This window comes from Nyctereutes procyonoides, unplaced genomic scaffold, assembly GCF_905146905.1.
Source record: "Nyctereutes procyonoides isolate TBG_1078 unplaced genomic scaffold, NYPRO_anot_genome, whole genome shotgun sequence".
Taxonomy (NCBI): domain Eukaryota; kingdom Metazoa; phylum Chordata; class Mammalia; order Carnivora; family Canidae; genus Nyctereutes; species Nyctereutes procyonoides.
In genome coordinates this window covers 31442353-31461800 of record NW_026575132.1, presented here as the reverse complement: position 1 = coordinate 31461800, position 19448 = coordinate 31442353, and the positions used below count along the sequence as shown (strand labels likewise).

General features: G+C 44.9%; 1 protein-coding gene across 1 annotated transcript in view; it reads left to right on the top strand.

Moving 5' to 3' along the window:
- Positions 1-17236, top strand: part of FRMPD2 (FERM and PDZ domain containing 2) — a 113279-nt gene extending 96043 nt beyond the window's left edge. The window contains 5 exon segments of the mRNA XM_055344977.1: positions 1-27; positions 29-176; positions 2520-2618; positions 8477-8820; positions 17188-17236. Of these exon segments, the coding sequence (XP_055200952.1) occupies positions 1-27; positions 29-176; positions 2520-2618; positions 8477-8820; positions 17188-17236 (667 nt within the window).
- The last annotated feature ends 2212 nt before the right edge of the window (positions 17237-19448 follow it).

The following is a 19448-nucleotide window of genomic DNA, read 5'->3' as shown; positions in this document are numbered from 1 at the left end:
TGGTTTGGGATTCAGCTTCGTGCAGATGAAGAGAGAGCTACAGTCATCTCAAGAATGATCTTGTGAGGATTAAGAGACTCTTCCCGGGGCAGCCAGCTGAGGAGAATGGGACCATTGCAGCTGGTGACATTATCCTGGCTGTGAATGGAAGGCCCACAGAAGGCCTTGTTTTCCAGGTAGGAGACCATGCAGCCCATATGTATGCACATTGACACCAACCATGCCTCTTTCAGGTTCTCCCACCATAAGGAGTACTCTGGCCTCTTGAAAGCATACCTGGAACCTGGATCATACAAAGAAAGCAATTGGTAGAACATTCTCACATTTAATTTTCTGTCTCAGTTCTTGAATAGCTAACCTTGAGTAAGCCTTGCTTCTAATTAGGTTTATAATGAAACTGAAGACAAACCCTAGCTGTATGCTGACTAAAGCCCTCCAAACATTCTAGGAGGTGGGTGTGTGGGCTGAAGAGACTACAGTGGGTCCCTTTCTGCCCTTCTTCTCATTTTTCTATTAAATTTACATTTTGATGTGTAGTGTTACATTGGTTGTCCTGCATACAACGGTTGTCCCAGTTTTTACATATGATAAAAAAAATGTAATTTAAAAAAAGAGTAAAAAGTGGACACTTCTCTGGGCACCTGGGTAGCTCAGTCAGTTAAGCATCTGACTCTTGATCTCAACTCAGGTCTTGATATCAGGGTTGTGAGCTGAAGCCCTGCATGGATCCCACTTAAAATAAAAGTAGACACTTCTCAATGGTTATAGCACAGTATCTCAATGGAATATTGCACAATTCCATCAGTCAGGGTCCTGGATTGAAAGTGAGTCATATGAGGAGAATTGAATAAGGCTGTGATCTGGTTGTTGGGAAGCTCAAGGGAGAGCGTAGAGCCCTGGAGCTAGGAACAGTGGGTGCAATTATCTCTCTACCCCTCCCAAGTCCAAAAGCATATAGGAAGGAGCAATTATTCAACCAGAGAAACTGAGAAAGCTGGTGAAGTGGACCTGATGACATAAGCTATGACATTTACTGAGGGACCTAGCCATTCTGTAACAATCCCATGTGGAGGAAGGTGGGAAAATACGTACCCACATCCTTTTCTTCCTAGCTCTGATCCCTACCCATGCTTCCATTGGCTGAGCCCAATAGGAAGCTTCTCTGCAGTCTGCACAGACCCACCTCCAGAACACAGAGCAAGGTGGAGAATGGCTTTGGGCTGCATGGTGAGGGATGGAAAATCCCCAGGATGGCATATGTTGGGTGGCAATACTTTTATCTCTTTATTTTGTGAGCCAAGAACTATTTTCTGAGAACCAAACCTGGGTCAGCAGCTCTGTGAGGAGCTAAAGACACAGAGGCACGAGTTCATATATTCTCAGAGCCTGTAGTGGGGTGGGACAAACAAGAAAACAGAAATGACTGTGTAAAACAAGTGTCATGAGAAACAAAAATGCTTGCCCCAGGGAACAGTGCAAGGAAGCACATTCTGTGGAAGTCCATTGCCACTCAGGGGGTATTAGGTGGTGTCCAGATCAGTGATTCTCAAGTTGGAATCATATTGCCTTTCAAGGAACATTTGGCAAAGTTCAGATATATTTGTGGTTGTCACAATGGCAGGTGTCAGGGACATCAAGTGAGCAAAGACCAGAGATGTTGCTTAACATTCTTCAATGAACAAGGCAGCCCCCACAACAGGGAGTTATCCAGCCTAAAATGTCAGTACTGAGAGTTTGAGAAATCCTGGTGTAGATAGGAAATAGGAACTACCAAGGCAACTTGAAGCCCTGGGCTCTGAGAAAGTGGGTTGGAGGAAGAGGCTCAGCATAGCTGGAGCTTAGGATGTGGGAGCAGCGGGAGCAGGTGGGAGAGAGAGAGTGGGGTGAGAGGCAGCAGCAGGTAAGAACAGGTCCTGTGTGCTGTGTTGCAGAGCCTGTTGAATGTGACATGAGACAGAGAGGGGGTTCAGTGGGAGAGGGACCTGGTTATGTCTGCATTTTGGAAAGAGCTCTCTTGAACACTGTGGGGGGGGGCGAGTGACACTGGAGGAGGCAAGGAGCAGAGAGGAGGGCACTGCAATTTCATAGGTGAGAAGTTCTGAGTGCCTGAACTGAGCTGTGGAGGACAGCTCAGGGCCAAGGATCAAGCTTTAGAGATTGGGGTGGTGGGGTGTACATGCTGATGGCTCCTGAAAGGAGGGGGCTGCTGAGAGGAGAGGAAGTTTGAGGTGATGAATAGCTATTTGTTTGAGTCACTCTCTCAGTAAAGAAAAGGCATCAGTACTGACAGGTGCTGCCATGAAAAGGCCCTGGGCAGACCCTGGTCACTTCTAGCCCAGCATGGGTGTGTGTGTTACCTTCATGGGAACCTCAGGTCAGTGGTTTTGGATTCTCTCACCTTAGGAAATCAGGCCCATAACAGTATTCTCTAGAGTTCTCTGGAGCCGAGAAGCAAATTAAGGGGACAGTGCCAGAGAGATATACCACCATATCCAACCACAGATTCTGGTTTCTTGTAGGAGGTGCTCCACTTACTTCGAGGGGCCTCACAGGAAGTCATGCTCCTACTTTGCCGACCCTCTCCAGGTGCACTGCCTGAGATAGACCAGGGATGGCAGGTAAGATGCGATGCCCTCTAGTGCCTTCAAGCACCTCTTTTCTTGTCTGGTGGGTCCTGAGAAATCCAACTTTTTTTTTTAGGCAGGATTCAATGCCATCTTCTTCCACTGGGGCAGGAAAATATCTAGCCTCCAAACCTCAGTTAATCTGTGAGAAGTTAATGAGAACCTATGCCCATCTTCTCCTTGTCCCGCCCCCACTCTGCCTCTCCAATGTTTGTGTCTTCCTGTAGATAGTCATATATATAGATTTTTGTCTGTGAAACTTCTAGAGCCAGGCTTTCTGGCGGACACAGCATCAGAGGGGAGAAATCAGGAGCAATACAAAACCAGACTGAGGAAAGGTACAAATTTCCATTTGGAGGGATGAAATGGAGAACAGGATGTAGGTCCAGCTTCAAAGCATGAATTAGATATGCATGGTCAAAGCAAAGAAGAAGCATTGAAATCAGAAAAATTCAGAATTTTTGCTTTGACACCTGTATTATATTCTCCAGAGAAATAGAATCAATTAGGTGTGTGTGCAGAGGTATGGGAGTGGTTAAAGAATGGGCTCACATGATTGTGGGGGCTGGCCAGTCTAAATTTTGCAGGGTAGGTTGGTAGGCTGGAAACCTAGGGAGGGGTCCATGTTGCAGCATGTGTCCCAAGGCGGGCTGGAAGCAGAATTCCTCCTTTTTCTGGAGATCTCAGTCTTTTTTTATCCTAATCCCTCAACTGATTGAATGTGGCCCACCGACATCATGGAGGATCATTTGCTTTACTCAAAGTCTGCTGATTTAAATGTAAATTTCATCTAAAAAATGGCTTTGCAGAAATATCTAGACTAGTGTTTGAGCACACATCTTGGTACTGCGGCCTAGCCAAGTCGACAGATAAAATTAATCATCATAATGCCACCCGTTGGCTCCTTGGGACACAGAAGCTGCAGCAGAGATTTGAGTGCAGGACGTTTATGGGGCCTGCTCCTGGAAATACCCCTGTGAAGGCAGGGTTGTGTGGAAGGAGAAGTTAACATGCTGCAGCTGCAACAGGGGCCTCCTCTGCTTATGTTACAGGGAGCTTTTGAGCTGGGATGGCCCCCTCAGAGCTGTCCTGGTCTGGGGCAAGAGAGCCTGTGGCTTTGCACTTTGTATAAACCAGCAATGGGGTGTGGGCTGCCCCAAGGGAGGGGATCTAACTTTGCTGAGACAGCTCCCTTGAGTGGAGCACGATTCCTGGAGAGGGGCTAGCTGTGAGCTGTCGGTAACCAGCATTCCCTGCAGCTGGCGGATGAGGGCCTTCGTCCTGTGAAGGCATCTGTGTGAGTACCCTGCAATCACCTGCACCTGCTCTTCCTCTTGCTGACTGCCTGCTCTTCCACTTGCTGACTACCTGGACCTTGGGCAATTTCCCAAATTCCCTAAGCCTCATGATTCCTTATTTATAAAACGTGAATAAAATCGATCACTCATCACTGAGGGTGACAATCACTAGAGACATCACAGAGGATTTTGTGACCCAATCCTTTGATTCTCTGGACTCAAGATGTCATTTGATACAGACTTCAGTGAGAAAATTGCCAGGGAAAGGAAATCAGAAAGCTGTCAGTTTGGAAAAGAAGGTAGACATGGCAGTTGTATTGAGCAACTGACCAGGGAATGAGAAGGTCAAACCTCACATGCACAAAGATCAGGCCGAGGGCTTTGTGCTTATGTTTTTGTTGAGATATCTAGGAAATGCCAAGAAAAAATGGTCCTTCTGTTCTGGAGAATATTTCCACTTAGAAGGGCCCAGAAGAGTCTAGTGGGAAGGCTTGGAGTGAGGTATGGTGGGCATGCTTTCTCCCTCCTCATACTTGAAGGACAAGAGGAAGAGGAATTTTCAGTCATTCATGTGGCTTCAGAGGTCAGATAGAAGACCAAGGAAGGGGGCATTTAGTTCCTAATTAGAATACAGTAGTTATAGAAAGGAGGCAGCCATACAAACATCTGGAGTAAGTCATTCCAGGCAGAAGTGATAGCAAGTGTGAGGCTCTGAGATGGGAATGAACCTGGATGTTGGAGGGACAAAAAGATAACAGGTGTGGAAGGGAAAAAGCTATAGAATGAGTCAGGGGCCACCTCACTTAGGGCCTTGTAGGTCTTGGCAATGTGCTGATTAAATTTTGGCTTCAGTGGGAAGCCATTTAACTGGAAGTAGTGGGAGGGTGAAGGGTTAGGCAGAAGCATACCCTCATCTGGCCTATACTTCAGGAATACCACTGAACTGGAGATGGACTGGAGCCAGCTGTCATTCAAATAAGATATCGTGGCTTGGACTCAGGCTGTAGCCAAATAGTTGGTAAGAAGCAGTCAGATATAGGAGGTAGAGCCCAAAGGATTACTTTTGGCTTAGATGTGGTCACATGGGAAGAGAGCAAAGTTTGGCTTGAACAACAGGTTGAATGATGATACCACTTGCCAAGCTAGGGAGTGTATAGAGAGTGCAATTTAATGTAGGTAGAAGAGAAGCAATAGTTCTTGGTAGCACATAGAACTAAAATGTCTATGGGACAGCCAGTGGAGATGTCAATTAGGCAGGTATTTGTGGAGAATTGGCATGCTATCAGGGCTGGAAAATGTAGATTTGGGAATTGTCAGCAAATAACATTATTTAAAGCCATGAAATGGATGAGATCACCCTGGGAAAGAGTGCAGAGAAGTAAGCCTTGGGACACCCCCAACATTGAAAGGTCCAGTTCAAAGAAATGAGATGGTAGTAGGGGCCTGGGAGGTGGGGGGAAACCCAAGGAAGGGTAGAGTTCAGAGCAAACATATTCAAGTAGTGTTAAGTGTGTAAAGGATGTTCTTAAGAAGGAGGAAGAAAACACTTATGTTGCATGCTGCTGAGAGGTAGAATGAGGTGAGGACAGGAATTTGTCCTTTGGCTTTAGGAAAATGCAGGTCCCTAGAGACCCTGATCAGAACTGTTTCTGATGAATGATGGAGAGATAGATGCGTGGGTGGAGTAGGTGCAGGGACAAACAACGAGACACATACAGAAAGAGTGAGTATAAGCATGCATCTGAGGAGCTGAGAAACGAATTGCAGATAGCTGTAGGAGGTGGCAATAGGGCTGCTGGCTAGCTGGTAGACTTTGCTGTGGGGAGGTGAAGGATTCTTATTTGAATGTGAAGGAAGAGGTAAGGTCTGGGAGGCGGTGGTTGAGGAAAGACATGAGAAATAATGTAGAGGCTAGGGAGAATAGACAACTGACTTCACTAAAGAAATAAAGAAAGATTATCTGGAAGTCTTGAGTGCCCATTTAACTCTTGTGCTCATACACTTGGCATCAGCCAGTGACTTAGAAGCAGGCCACTCCACACAGAGTGGAGTTACAGTATGGCTCCTCACATCACACAAAATAGAGGACAATGGAGGCACGTAACACAGAATGGGAGCTCAGGATCTTCTTTATTTCTAAGGGAATGTTTATGGGGCAAAAGCATGGACTCTTAGCAGAAGAAGAAGGTGGTGGTGGGGAATGTGGTGGTGACAATGCACCATTGACTGGAAGCTTCAAAGAGGGTGAGGATTGCTGTAGAGTGAGGACTGGGGATGATGAGGTGGAGGGAGAGGAATGGTTGAAAATGAGATTTTGGAGGTCCCCCTAAAGGTATGAGAGAAAATATAACTGTTCTTACTATTTATTTTTTATCTCATCCACTTCAAATTTTAATTTTTGTTATGTCCTTTATAATTTACATTGTTTATCGGTAAAGTTATGAGTTTATGATTTATAATTAAATAAAGTGCATATTTGGAAGCATATTCCCTCCCACCCTCCACCTCATTCTGGGGAATGGACAATCAGCAAGGTGAGGAGACTGCCAGGGTGGGTGGCAGAATAATGATTTCTCTGCTTTGGAGAGGGCAAAGATGGGGGCCCAGCCCCAGCAGGCTCTACAGTCCATGTGCCCCTATAATGTCAGGGGTATAGGTCATGGGCTAGAAGTGCTAAAACATGATTTTCAGGAAAAAGTAAACTCAACTCTCACATAGATGTAAAAGTGAGTATATGTAAAAGATTTTATCTAACTTGTTCAAAGAGGGAACCAGGCAGATGTTAAAACTGCCTTGTCCAAAAGAGATTTCAAAGAACAACATATTTATTTATAGAGTTATGAAATAGCTCAAAGCAAAGAATACATAGAAGCAGATGACCCAGAAGGTTGTGCTGTAAACAATGCATAGTTTTCACCGAAGTATAAATTTGTTTTCTTCCTATAGAAAGTTGAGCAGTTAGTGTGCCAGTGTGTCATTAAAGTCAGAACCTAAGAGGCCCAACAGGGATGTCAGCAGTTGAAGGGAATCAAGTCTGGAGGAGGAGCCCCCCAGAGCAGGGAATCAGGATGGGAAGGGGGATGAGGCTGTGAGAATGAGCCGTCATGAATGAGGACAGGTGAAGATAAGAGTTTATGAAATTCATTTCTTACTGGGAAGTGGGACAAAGAGTCATTGTTATTTTTGTTTCCATATTTTTTAAGTTTTCTTTTTTTAAAGTTTAAGTAATTTCTTTCTTAAGTTTTATTTATTTCATTGTTATTTTTTTTTAATTTAAATTTTAGGTAGCGAACATACAGGGCAATATAGGTTTCTGGAGTAGAATTTAGTGATTCATCACTTACATACAATACCCAGTGCTCATCCCAACAAGTGCCTGAATCCCCCCATCACCCATCTAGCCCATCCCCCCTGCCTGCCTCCCCTCTATCAACCCTTAGTTTGTTCTCTATTGTTAAGAGTCTCTTATGGCTTGTTTCCGTCTCTTTTTTTCTTTCCTTCTTTCCCATATGTTCATCTATTTTCTTTCTTAAATTCCACATATGAGTGAGATCATATGGTATTTGTCTTTCTCTGACTTGGCATAATACCCTCTAGTTCCATTCATGTTGCTGCAAATAGCAAGATTTCATTCTTTTTGGTGATTGAGTAATATTCCATTATATATATATATAATGGAATATTACTCTATTATACATAATATATATATTATATATATACATAATAATATTAATATATTATACAATATACATAATATACATAATAATATTAATATATTATTTATATATATCACATCTTTATTCATTCATCAGTAGATGGACATTTGGGCTCTCAAACATAGTTTGGCTATTGTTGATAATGCTGCTGTAAATATTGGGGTACATGTATCCCTTCAAATCTGTATTTTGTATCCTTTGTGAAAGTACCTCACAGTATAATTGCTGGGTCTTAGGGGAGTTCTACTTTTAATATTTTGAGGAACCTCTATCCTTTCCAGAGTGGCTGCACCAGCTTGCATTCCCACCACAGTATTATGAGCATTCCCCTTTCTCTGCATTCTCACCAACGCCTGTTGTTTCTTGTGTTGTTAATTTTAGCCATTGTAACAGGTGCGAGATGGTATCTCATCATGGTTTTGATTTGCATTTTCCTGATAATGAGTGATGTTGGGCATCTTTTCACATGTCTGCTAACCATCTGGATGTCTTTTTGTAAAGTGTCTAGTCATGTCTTCTGCCAAATTCTTAACTGGGTTATTTGTTTTTTGGGTGTTGAGTTTGATTTTTTAAAATTTTAAAATATTAAAAAAATAACGCTTACATTATTTTTCCAATGCTCCAAGCTAAGTGGTTTAGAGATGGTTACTTGTGTCACCTAGGGCCCAGTGGGAGCTGGGGTCCTGACAGAGGGAAACTGACCCAGAGCCCATCTCTGAACTGCTTTGCCCCACAATCACATGGAAGAAAAACCATGATTATGTTTTAAAGAAGTAAGTTTTAGATTTTGCTTAATATGCACCATGGATCCAATAACCCTTAGCATTTCTTTTAATAGACACCCGTGCTCTCATCAGACAAAGAATTCACCAGGGCAACTTGCACTGACTCAGAGCAGAGCCCCAGTTTGGATCAAGAATATAGCCAAAGGGAGAGTGCCTCCCCAGATGCAGGAAAAAGCCTGGCTCCTGGGCCAGAGTCTTTCCAAAGAGCCGCTGGGGAGGTACAATGGGACCAAGACCTAGAGAGATCCTGGGCCACTTCCTCGATGCATCCTCAGGATTCCCACCCTCACTTATGCAGACTGCAGCAAGAAATGGATGCATCCAATTTGGCCACCTCTTTGGAAAAGGATATAAGGGAAAACTGTTATTCAGTTTGTGATATCAGGAGACTTGAAAGGTAAGAATCACCACATTTGCAGATACTTTGTAAATAGCATTTCATTGCTAGAAATTACAATCAAGCAGTTAATAACGGTGTTCAGATGCTTACTGGGTCCAGCACTATTCTAGGCATTTGGCAGAGGTGGGAGGGGTGGGGCAGAAAAAAGAGAAGCATAGGTCTGGAGCTGTTGCAACCACAGTGAGCTTTTGGAAAACTAACCTCACTCGGTGGTCCTCCTGTACCCTTGGAACCTACAGATAGCAGGTGTTAGGTGTTTCTCCCAGCATACAAACCTTTGCGCTACATCCTGCATGGCCTTATTTTTAGTTTTTTAAAGATTGGTTTATTTATTTTAGACAGCAAGTGAGAGACTGCAGAGGAAGAAGGGGTAGAGGAAGAGGGAGAGAGAAAATCTTCAAGCAGACTCCCTCCTGAGCTCGGTCCCATGACTCTGAGATCAGGGCCTGAGCCGAAATCAAGGTTGGAATTAATTGACCCAGCCACCTAGGCCCCCCACCCCACCTCCTGCATGGCCTTTTAAAGCATTGTGGGGATCCCTGGATGGCGCAGCGGTTTAGCGCCTGCCTTTGGCCCAGGGCGCGATCCTGGAGACCCGGGATCGAATCCCACGTCGGGCTCCCGGTGCATGGAGCCTGCTTCTCCATCTGCCTGTGTCTCTGCCTCTCTCTCTCTCTCTCTCTCTCTCTCTCTCTCTGTCTGTGACTATCGTAAATAAATAAAAAAAATTTAAAGCATTGTGATAAGAAAGAAGTTCCTTGTATACATCACCCTCTTTATTGCTAATATAATACTTGATAATTGACACCACCAGTTTTTTTTTATGATAGTCACAGAGAGAGAGAGAGAGAGAAAGAGAGAGAGAGAGAGAGAGAGGCAGAGACACAGGCAGAGGGAGAAGCAGGCTCCATGCACCGGGAGCCCGACGTGGGTCTCCAGGATCGCGCCCTGGGCCAAAGGCAGGCGCCAAACCGCTGCACCACCCAGGGATCCCTTGACAGCAGTTTTTTTTTTAAAAAAATCTGTCTTTATCTTTTTTTTTAAATTTTTATTTATTTATGATAGTCACAGAGAGAGAGAGAGAGGCAGAGACACAGGCAGAGGGAGAAGCAGGCTCCATGCACTGGGAGTCCGACGTGGGATTTGATCCCGGGTCTCCAGGATCGCGCCCTGGGCCAAAGGCAGGCGCTAAACCGCTGCGCCACCCAGGGATCCCTGTCTTTATCTTTAAAGACTGGACTGAAACATTCATTTTAATAGCCATTTTTAACTTAGCCTTCATTTTGTGCCCCACCCCCAAGTATTTGCGGTCTTCCATCCTGTTCTGATGGAAAACATTCTGGGTGATTCAGTTTGACAGTATTTATCACATATACTAAGGTGCACAGGAACCTGTTAGGAACAGAGAGAAGGTTTCATATACCTAGAAAGGGTGAGATACTGCCTCAAGGCATGTGCTAGCTGGATGCATGGGCACAAAGCAGGCAAATGATAAGGAAGGGTAGCTTGTGTTTGACACTGGATATGCCCACTGCTATGAAATGGCTCTTTTTTGTTGATCATCCTAGAAGGCTGACTAGGGCAGATCTATAGGGCCTGGTAGGTGACATGAAGAATGAAGCAGCCCATTTCATGCAATCAGGCAAGGTGAGATCTGTGACTAATAGGAGCCGGGCACATGTTCCCCAAAAATGTTCAGGGGGCTCCTGGGTGGCTCAGTCGGTTGAGTGTTCGACTCTTGATTTCAGCTCAGGCCATGATCTCGAGGGTAAGATCCAGCCCCACATCCGGCCCCCCACTCAGGGTAGTTTGCTTAAGGTTCTCTCTCTCCCTCTGACCTCTCACCCCTTCAAAATAAATGAATAAATAAAAGCATTCAGGTACAATTTTTATAAGAATGCCATACCAACCAAACAAAAACTAACTAGTCTGCAAAGTAAAACAGAGTGGGCAAGCACATTCATCAGTGGTATTCATTTTCATTGTCTGAAAATGCATAAATACACATGTATTATCATTTCTTACAATTGTATTCTAAGCAGGAATTGATGTACTTGGTCACACGATAAAGGAAAGAACCTCCAGAGGTTTACCCGAGGACAACTATTAGTGTGATCTTATAGGAAACATTTATGTTTTCCTACTCGATTTCCTTATAGGAATGAGGCTACTCTCTTGGAATTTTAAAGGTTTTACTGCCAGAGAGTTCAGGATGATGGACAGAAACCCTGAGCATTGGATTATTGGATTTTAGAGTTACTCTGGGTTTAGCTACAAGCCTGGAGTTTGACTTGCCATGTACTTTTTTTTTTAAATTTATGATAGTCACACACACAGAGAGAGAGAGGCAGAAACACAGGCAGAGGGAGAAGCAGGCTCCATGCACCGGGAGCCCGACGTGGGATTCGATCCTGGATCTCCAGGATCGCGCCCTGGGCCAAAGGCAGGCACCAAACCGCTGCGCCACCCAGGGATCCCTTGCCATGTACTTTTAAACTAATATAGTTAGCAGTTATTAATGTGGTTTTTTTTTTTACTAATTTTAGTTTTGTCGCTGTTTCATTCATGAAGTCACAGAATAAATACAAAAATGATCTGATCAGACTTCATACTCCCTGCTGAAAACTATCCCTGAAGCAGGGGACCTGCTTTTGATTGAATACCTCCAGGGATGCAGAACTTGCTACCTATTAAAGTGACTTATTTTATCATCATGTATTTGTTGACCAGAAAGTGCTTATATTAGGGTGAAATCTGCCTTTTTTTCTATCTTCTACTTCTAAGTGTATGCCTATTTTCTCCTATCTTTTGTCATTATTTTTGTAAGAAACATCATATTATTTTTTGGATCAAATTAAATTTGGCTTTAGTGTTCCTACTTGAAACGGTATACCTGATGTCCAAAACATACCATCTTTGGAGGAAGTTCTCCTCTCCTGGAGTTATACAAGAATCTTGAGAGCTTTTCCAGAGCATTCTGGTGGAGCTTCTGATATTCAGTTAGTCATGCTTGTTACCAAGGCCAATGGTGGTCCATGGAGCCATAAAGAGGCAGCCTTACTGTTTCTCTGTTCTGGCTCCCTCCATGGCCAAAACCTCCCCCTTGGACTTGACCTCCCTGTGGTGCTCCTGGTAATGACAGCCACTCTGCCTCCTCACAATTCCTGGCTGCATTTTTACCATGTTTTTTCCCCTGCTCAGGAACTTTTCTTTCCTTCCAAAGGAAGGACTGAAACCATGTTAGCTTCTTCTCTAACAGGACATTATTAACTTGCTCTAGATGCATACATAGTGACCATCCCCTACAAGAAGAAAGCATGTCACATGCCCCACAGTCCCTGAACATAGTCCCCCAGTTCCTGGTAGGATTGTGGTTCTTTGCAGACTCCTCTTACAAGTGTATGCACCTCAGTTCTGAGGTGGCTGTTCCAGGCAAATACCTCTTCCTTTCTGGCACCTGTGAGTCAAGTTGTCTTTCGGCAGTTTGGAACCAAAAGAGCACAGACTTCTTGAGCATATAGCTGGTTTCAGCTTTAACATGTACTAAGATGTACTAAGTATGTCGGGAGTGTTGACTCCTCTGAGCCTGAGGCTTCTTTCTTATTATTTATTTTTTTTATTGGTGTTCAATTTGCCAACATATAGAATAACACCCAGTGCTCATCCCCTCAAGTGCCCACCTCAGTGCCCATCACCCAGTCATCTCCACCCCCCGCCCTCCTCCCCTTCCACCACCCCTAGTTCGTTTCCCAGAGTTAGGAGTCTTCATGTTCTGTTTCCCTTTCTGATATTTCCCACTTATTTTTTCTCCTTTCCCCTTTATTCCCTTTCACTATAGCTTCTTTTTTATAAAATAATAAATTTATTTTTTATTGGTGTTCAATTTGCCAACATACAGAATAACACCCAGTGGTCATCCCGTCAAGTGCCCCCTCAGTGCCCGCCACCCATTCACCCCCACCCCCTGCCCTCTTCCCCTTCCACCACCCCTAGTTCGTTTCCCAGAGTTAGGAGTCTTCATGTTCTGTCTCCCTTTCTTTTTTTTTTAATAAATTAATTTTTATTGGTGTTCAATTTACCAACATACAGAATAACACCCAGTGGTCATCCCGTCAAGTGCCCCCTCAGTGCCCGCCACCCATTCACCCCCACCCCCCCCTCCTCCCCCTCCACCACCCCTAGTTCATTTCCCAGAGTTAGAAGTCTTTATGTTCTGTCTCACTTTCTGATATTTCCCACACATTTCTTCTCCCTTCCCTTATATTCCCTTTCACTATTATTCATATTCCCCAGATGAATGAGAACATACACTGTTTGTCCTTCTCCGATTGACTTACTTCACTCAGCATAATACCCTCCAGTTCCACCCACGTTGAAGGAAATGGTGGGTATTTGTCGTTTCTAATGGCTGAGTAATATTCCATTGTATACATAAACCACATCTTCTTTATCCATTCATCTTTCGATGGGCACCGAGGCTCCTTCCACAGTTTGGCTATTGTGGACATGGCTGCTAGAAACATCGGGGTGCAGGTGTCCCGGCGTTTCATTGCATCTGAATCTTTGGGGTAAATCCCCAGCAGTGCAATTGCTGGGTCGTAGGGCAGATCTATTTTTAACTCTTTGAGGAACCTCCACACAGTTTTCCAGAGTGGCTGCACCAGTTCACATTCCCACCAACAGTGTAAGAGTGTTCCCTTTTCTCTGCATCCTCTCCAACATTTTGTTGTGCCCAAGATTGCAAATCCGAGAAACCACCAAGGAGCCGACACTGATGCAAACACACGAGGGTTTATTTACAAGCTCGAGCTTGGGTCCAAGTGTACCCGACACAGTGGAGCAGGGACTTGGACCCCTAGACTAAGAGGCGTAGCAGCTTTATAGGGGCCAGTGGCCCATGAGATACGCAGAAAGTTGCGCAGTCATGTCGGTCCACACGCAGGTGGCCGATTGAATTACACCTTGCCCTATAGTATTCACTTGAGCTGGCCTATTACTTTGGTCAGAATAGGCGCGTAGTTTTGGCGGGCACAAAGCAGGGTTACATTGTTATGAGCCAATTTCTGATTAGGGTGTGCCCAGCGGTTGACTAGGGTGGGGCAGCGCCTTAAGCAATAAGCAGGTCATGTGGGGGTCATACGGGAGGTGGCGGGTGTAGCACAAAATGGAATCAGTCCTGCTCTGCTTGTCCAGGGGTAGGGGATTTTTGTTAAATTTCCTGGGTCCCACAATTTTTGGTTCCCTGCCTTGTTAATTTTCCCCATTCTCACTGGTGTGAGGTGGTATCTCATTGTGGTTTTGATTTGTATTTCCCTGATGGCAAGTGATGCAGAGCATAAGAATGAAACTAGACCACTCTCTTGCACCATACACAAAGATAAACTCAAAATGGATGAAAGATCTAAATGTGAGACAAGATTCCATCAAAATCCTAGAGGAGAACACAGGCAACACCCTTTTTGAACTCAGCCACAGTAACTTCTTACAAGATACATCCAGGAAGGCAAAAGAAACAAAAGCAAAAATGAACTATTGGGACTTCATCCAGATAAGAAGCTTTTGCACAGCAAAGGATACAGTCAACAAAACTAAAAGACAACCTACAGAATGGGAGAAGATATTTGCAAATGACACATCAGATAAAGGGCTAGTTTCCAAGATCTATAAAGAACTTATTCAACTCAACAGCAAAGTAACAAACAATGCAATCATGAAATGGGCAAAAGACAGGAACAGAAATCTCACAGAGGAAGACATAGACATGGCCAACACGATAGCTTCTTAAATATAAACAAAGACAAGGACGGTGGCACAGGACACTCTGCAGGTCAAAAGAAAGAACTCCTAACTCTGGGAAACGAACTAGGTGTGGTGGAAGGGGAGGAGGGCAGGGGGTAGAGGTGAATGGTTGACGGGCACTGACGGGGGCACTTGACGGGATGAGCACTGGGTTTCATTCTGTATGTTGGCAAATTGAACACCAATAAAAATAAATTTATTATTAAAAATTATTTAAATAAATAAAGTAGTTTGAGTTTCAGAGAAGAAAACAAACAAACAAACAACAACAACAACAACAAAAAAACAAAAGAAAGAACACCTGCTGAGTCCTCTCAAGGCACCTGGCATGCAGCAGGAACTTAACAAAAGTCAATTTCTTTCCCTTTCTTGGATTGTTTCTAGCTAAAGAATGAATCCCATCAACTGAAATTCCCAGTAAATTGCCAGAATTTACCATCTGCCAGGTGGCTCCTTCCTAGAGCCAGGTGGCTGCCAGCAAATCCAGAGTGTTCATGGAGGAGATGAGATTTTACTTTTCCTTCCTTGTTCTTTTCTTTTACAACTGTACAACTAGAGACGCCACCATGTCACTGTAGGCGCTTATAAAGCATGCTAATAAAGTAGTACAATACATTTTCATGGAGGAGGGTTAGAATTGCCTGCTGCTGGAGGCACTTAGCTGGAGTTGCATCTTATGCAAGGTTTGTTTCTAAAGTTAGGGCATTGAGCAAAAATCACATGAAGTGAACATCACTTTGGAAGGTGTGATGTTCTTTGCTCCTCTGGTGTGGGAGGAGATTGCTTTTTCTTTGAGCCTCAAGTGAAGGGCCTTGCTGTCTGCCAAATACTTATCTTTATGTGCTGGACTCATAGGAATGAATGGGGATAGCAGATTTGAGGCTTTCACTTGTGTTCATTCCAGGGCTTATGCTCATAGATTGGAGAGCTGGTCATTGCAGGATGTATAAGGTTATTTCTCTCTCTCTCTCCTAGCACATATAGTTAAATTCATGTAATTAAAATGTAAGTATCATTTAGTGAAAGTGATGTTGTAAGTCTTCATGGTTGTTAAGTATGCAAAATGAAGCCAATGTCCTTGAAATGAACCTAAAGTTACAGTACACCTTCCGGAAAGGGTGCTGTTTCTGGAATAGCAAAGAATGAGTAGGAGGCTATAGGTCAAACTCAACAGCAGCTGCCATACCTGCGGTGACATAAGCGTAGCTGGCCGAGGCATGAAGCTGCCAGGTGAGTGGCCTCTTGGTTAGATAGGAAGGCACAAGGAACCTCTGTGAGGTCAGAAGCATGCCTGAGGGAAGAGAGTGAGGCCTGTGCCTGGTCAGGAATGGCAGTAGTCCAAAAGCAGAGCTGGGGCAGACTGGGGCCTGGTGTTGACTGCAGCTGGCTTCTCTCTGCACACTTACAGGTTCCCAGGAGATGCCCCTAAGCCCTCTGCTCACTCCCTGCCAACCACACATGGTCAGGCACACTACTCCAATAACTCCTAAATACTGGGCTTCAGCTCAGGATTGTCATGCAAGCGTCAAACTCAGCAGTCCACTGGACTTATCTCCTTGATGTCTTAGAGACAATGCAAGGTCACCCTTGGGACCAGCATGGCCCCTCCAGACACTCTGACACCTCAACCTCTTGCAAGAGCTTATCAGAAAGGTTGGAGGAGGATGGTGGTGGGAGGTCAGGCACTGTCAGGCATTGTAGTGGCCCAAGGCATGTGTTGTCCACCGGCTTCTCCTCCAGCCAGAGGGAGGGAGGGAGGGAGTGTGAGAGGTAGTGGGCTGCTTGTGGAGGCAAGGGTGTGGGGGGTGTGGGGAGAGTGCCTGGGCAAGAGGCTGGATTTCCTGTTCTTTTTTTTTTTTAAGATTTTATTTACTTATTCATGAGAGACACACACAGAGAGAGACAGAGACATAGGCAGAGGGAGAAGCAGCCTCCCCACTGGGAGCCCTATGCAGGACTCGGTCCCCAGGACCCAGGATCACGATCTGAGCCAAAGGCAGAAGCTCAACCACTGAGCCACCCAGGCTTCCCTGATTTCCCTTTCCATGACAAAACTTCCACAGTGTTCCTTTCCATACTTATAAGGAGATGCATTTTCTCCACAGTTTGGTCAAATGCTTTACGATTTTAAACCAATTTTCCTCCAAAGTGCTTAGTGATTTTAAAATATTGCTTTCCTAAAGTGAGTATTCCTCTTAGAGTCCAGGTAGCATACAGTCTCCTTTTTATGCACATGAGTGTGCATCTATTTACATGAAATACACATTTATATATATCCTGTAGGTCTCATGCGCAGAAATAACATCTTTTTGATGGTGAAACTCAGGTTGGTGAAACTCCAGTTATACTGGGGAGGACTGACCCTCTGTGCATTTGGGGGCTTGTAGCTATTGAGAGGCATCAGAGCTGAGTTTACAAGAAAGGGACATTTCAGGGAAGGAGGAGGAAGGGGAGAGCAGAGGGTACGTAATAAAGCAACCCATTGCTTTGGATGTGGGGAAGGAGGCTGATAAATGAGAATTCGTGTGTTTGATGAAAAGCTAAATCTGCTTGCATTTCTTATAGATTTTCCTCCTCATCCTCTCTAACCGGGCTTTCAACAGATATTTTCTGACCACATTCTCTGCATGTTTGAAGAGCTGTACAAAGTGCTCTGCCATCTGTCTGGACTGCTTTTTCTAATCAGAGAGCATGTGGGGTGACCTTTGGGCAGTCCCTGGAATGCGTGTTCTTCAACTGTTGTGCCTGAATCTTCACGGTCAGACAATGTGCCTCTCTCATCGCTCATCCACTTCCTGTGTCACACGGGGACTAAATGTCACTCCAGCTGGCTGCCTCTACAAATAGGCCCTTTCTCAGCACTCCAAAAAGGACTTGATATTTGCACGAAGTGCTTTGAAGGTCACCTGCTTGAGTTGCTCCCAGCCTCCTGCTTGGGCTCTTTCCCCCTAACCCTTCTGTTGAAATGACAATCGTCATCATTATGATGATAGCCTCTCCCATTTACTGAGGACTCCTCCTGTACCAGGAACCACGAACGTATGTACCAGAATTATGTGATCTAAGCAATTCTATAAATTTCTCGACCTTCCCATTTTTCAGATGAGCAAACTGAGGTCCCAGAGAAGTTAATAAACTTACCTGAGGTCTCCCTAACCGCCCATATGAAGAATCAGTCCTGGAACAGAGTCATAGCTCTGTTTTCGATGTCATGTCCTCTGGCAAGTCCTCCGTGGTCTCCTGGGCTCAGTCAGGAGCCCCCCTGCTCCCATAATGCTCTATGCTGCCTCTACCATAGCACTCTCTCCCTGTATTCTAACATTTGTTCACTGCTCACTCTTCCCACTAAATCAGGGGATCCTCAAAGACAGGGCCATGCCTTATTTACTTTTCAGAGCAGTCTCTGGCAGGAGCTGTTTGGACACTGTCTGGCTCTCCTATGCTGTGTCATGATGAACATCCTGAAAGCAAGGAAAGGTGGGGAGAGGAATTTCTTATCAATGCTGGAAGACACATGGGTTTCTGTTTTCTAGTCCTGAATTGGACACAGATGATGAGGAGGGAGACACGGGTCATCTACGTAAAGCCTCTTCTTCCACTGTGGAAAATGAAGCATATCTAACCATCAACTCTACATGGGAAAGCCAGCTACCCTGTGAAGAATGTTTGGAGGCAGATTCAGAGACCATTCCCTTGCCACAGTTCTGTTCTTGGAGTTTCCTCTCAGAGTCTTTGCCTGCAGAAGAAGTCTGTGATAGTGAGAGTGAATGGGAAGACCTAGAGGAGGCTGTGGACTTGGATAACGGTACCCTCAGGTGGGTATCACTCTGGGTAGACTGAGGCTGTGCTGAACTCTTCTAGTGGGGCTCAGAGTTCACCTTGGCTGGGTGATGGTCCATGGGCATCATTCGTGTCCCTTATGCCCCCTCAGGAGGTCACACCTCATCATGGGCACTTACAATGGCCCATGTTCCATGACAACAATGCTAAAAAGATCAGGTCATTGTCATTCCCATTTCATAGATGACACATTCGGGACTTTTCCAGGGTCACACAGTGACTTTTCTAGGGTCACACACATCCCTGGCTCTCCCCCTCTTCAGACTGCGTGTTCAGTGCTCCCTTCTGCTGCCACCAGCATGTGGCTGGGTGGACCTTCTCTCTTTTGGTGGGCTGCTTGTGAAGTGCTGACTCCTCTTTTGTGTGCTCCTGCCCGCCCTCAGGCTAAATATATTTCAGAGAAGAGCCTCAGAGAAGGGCCATGTAATGTGGCCCTTCTCAACAGCTGCTATGCCTCAACACAGTGAGCTTTTTCTTGATCAAGAAAGTCAATCTGTCAACAGAAGATGTCACCATAAGCTGACTCTGGGTCAGAGAGCTGGAGTCGGATGGTACTGAAGACAAGCAAAGAATAGGTATCATAGAAACTGTCATTCTAGGGGACACCTGGGTGGCTCAGTGGTTGAGCATCTGCCTTCAGCTCAGGGCATGATCCTGGGATCCTGGGATCCAGTCCCACATCGGGCTCCCCCCAGGGAGCCTGCTTCTCCCTCTGCCTGTGTCTCTGCCTCTATGTGTCTCTCGTGAATAAGTAAATAAAATCTTAAAAAAAAAAACTGTCAGACTGGGAGCAGAGTGGGTTAAACTCTTGACAACTTGGCAAACCACCCAAAATCCTGTTAAAGTATCTATAGCGTATGTTGTTCCAGTCAGTTTATTTATTTTTTTCCAGTCAGTTTAAAATGCTGAATGCTCAAGAAACTTCCATATAAACATATTTTCAAGGCACAAAGAAACTTACCAAGGCATTGGCTCATGAAGACTTG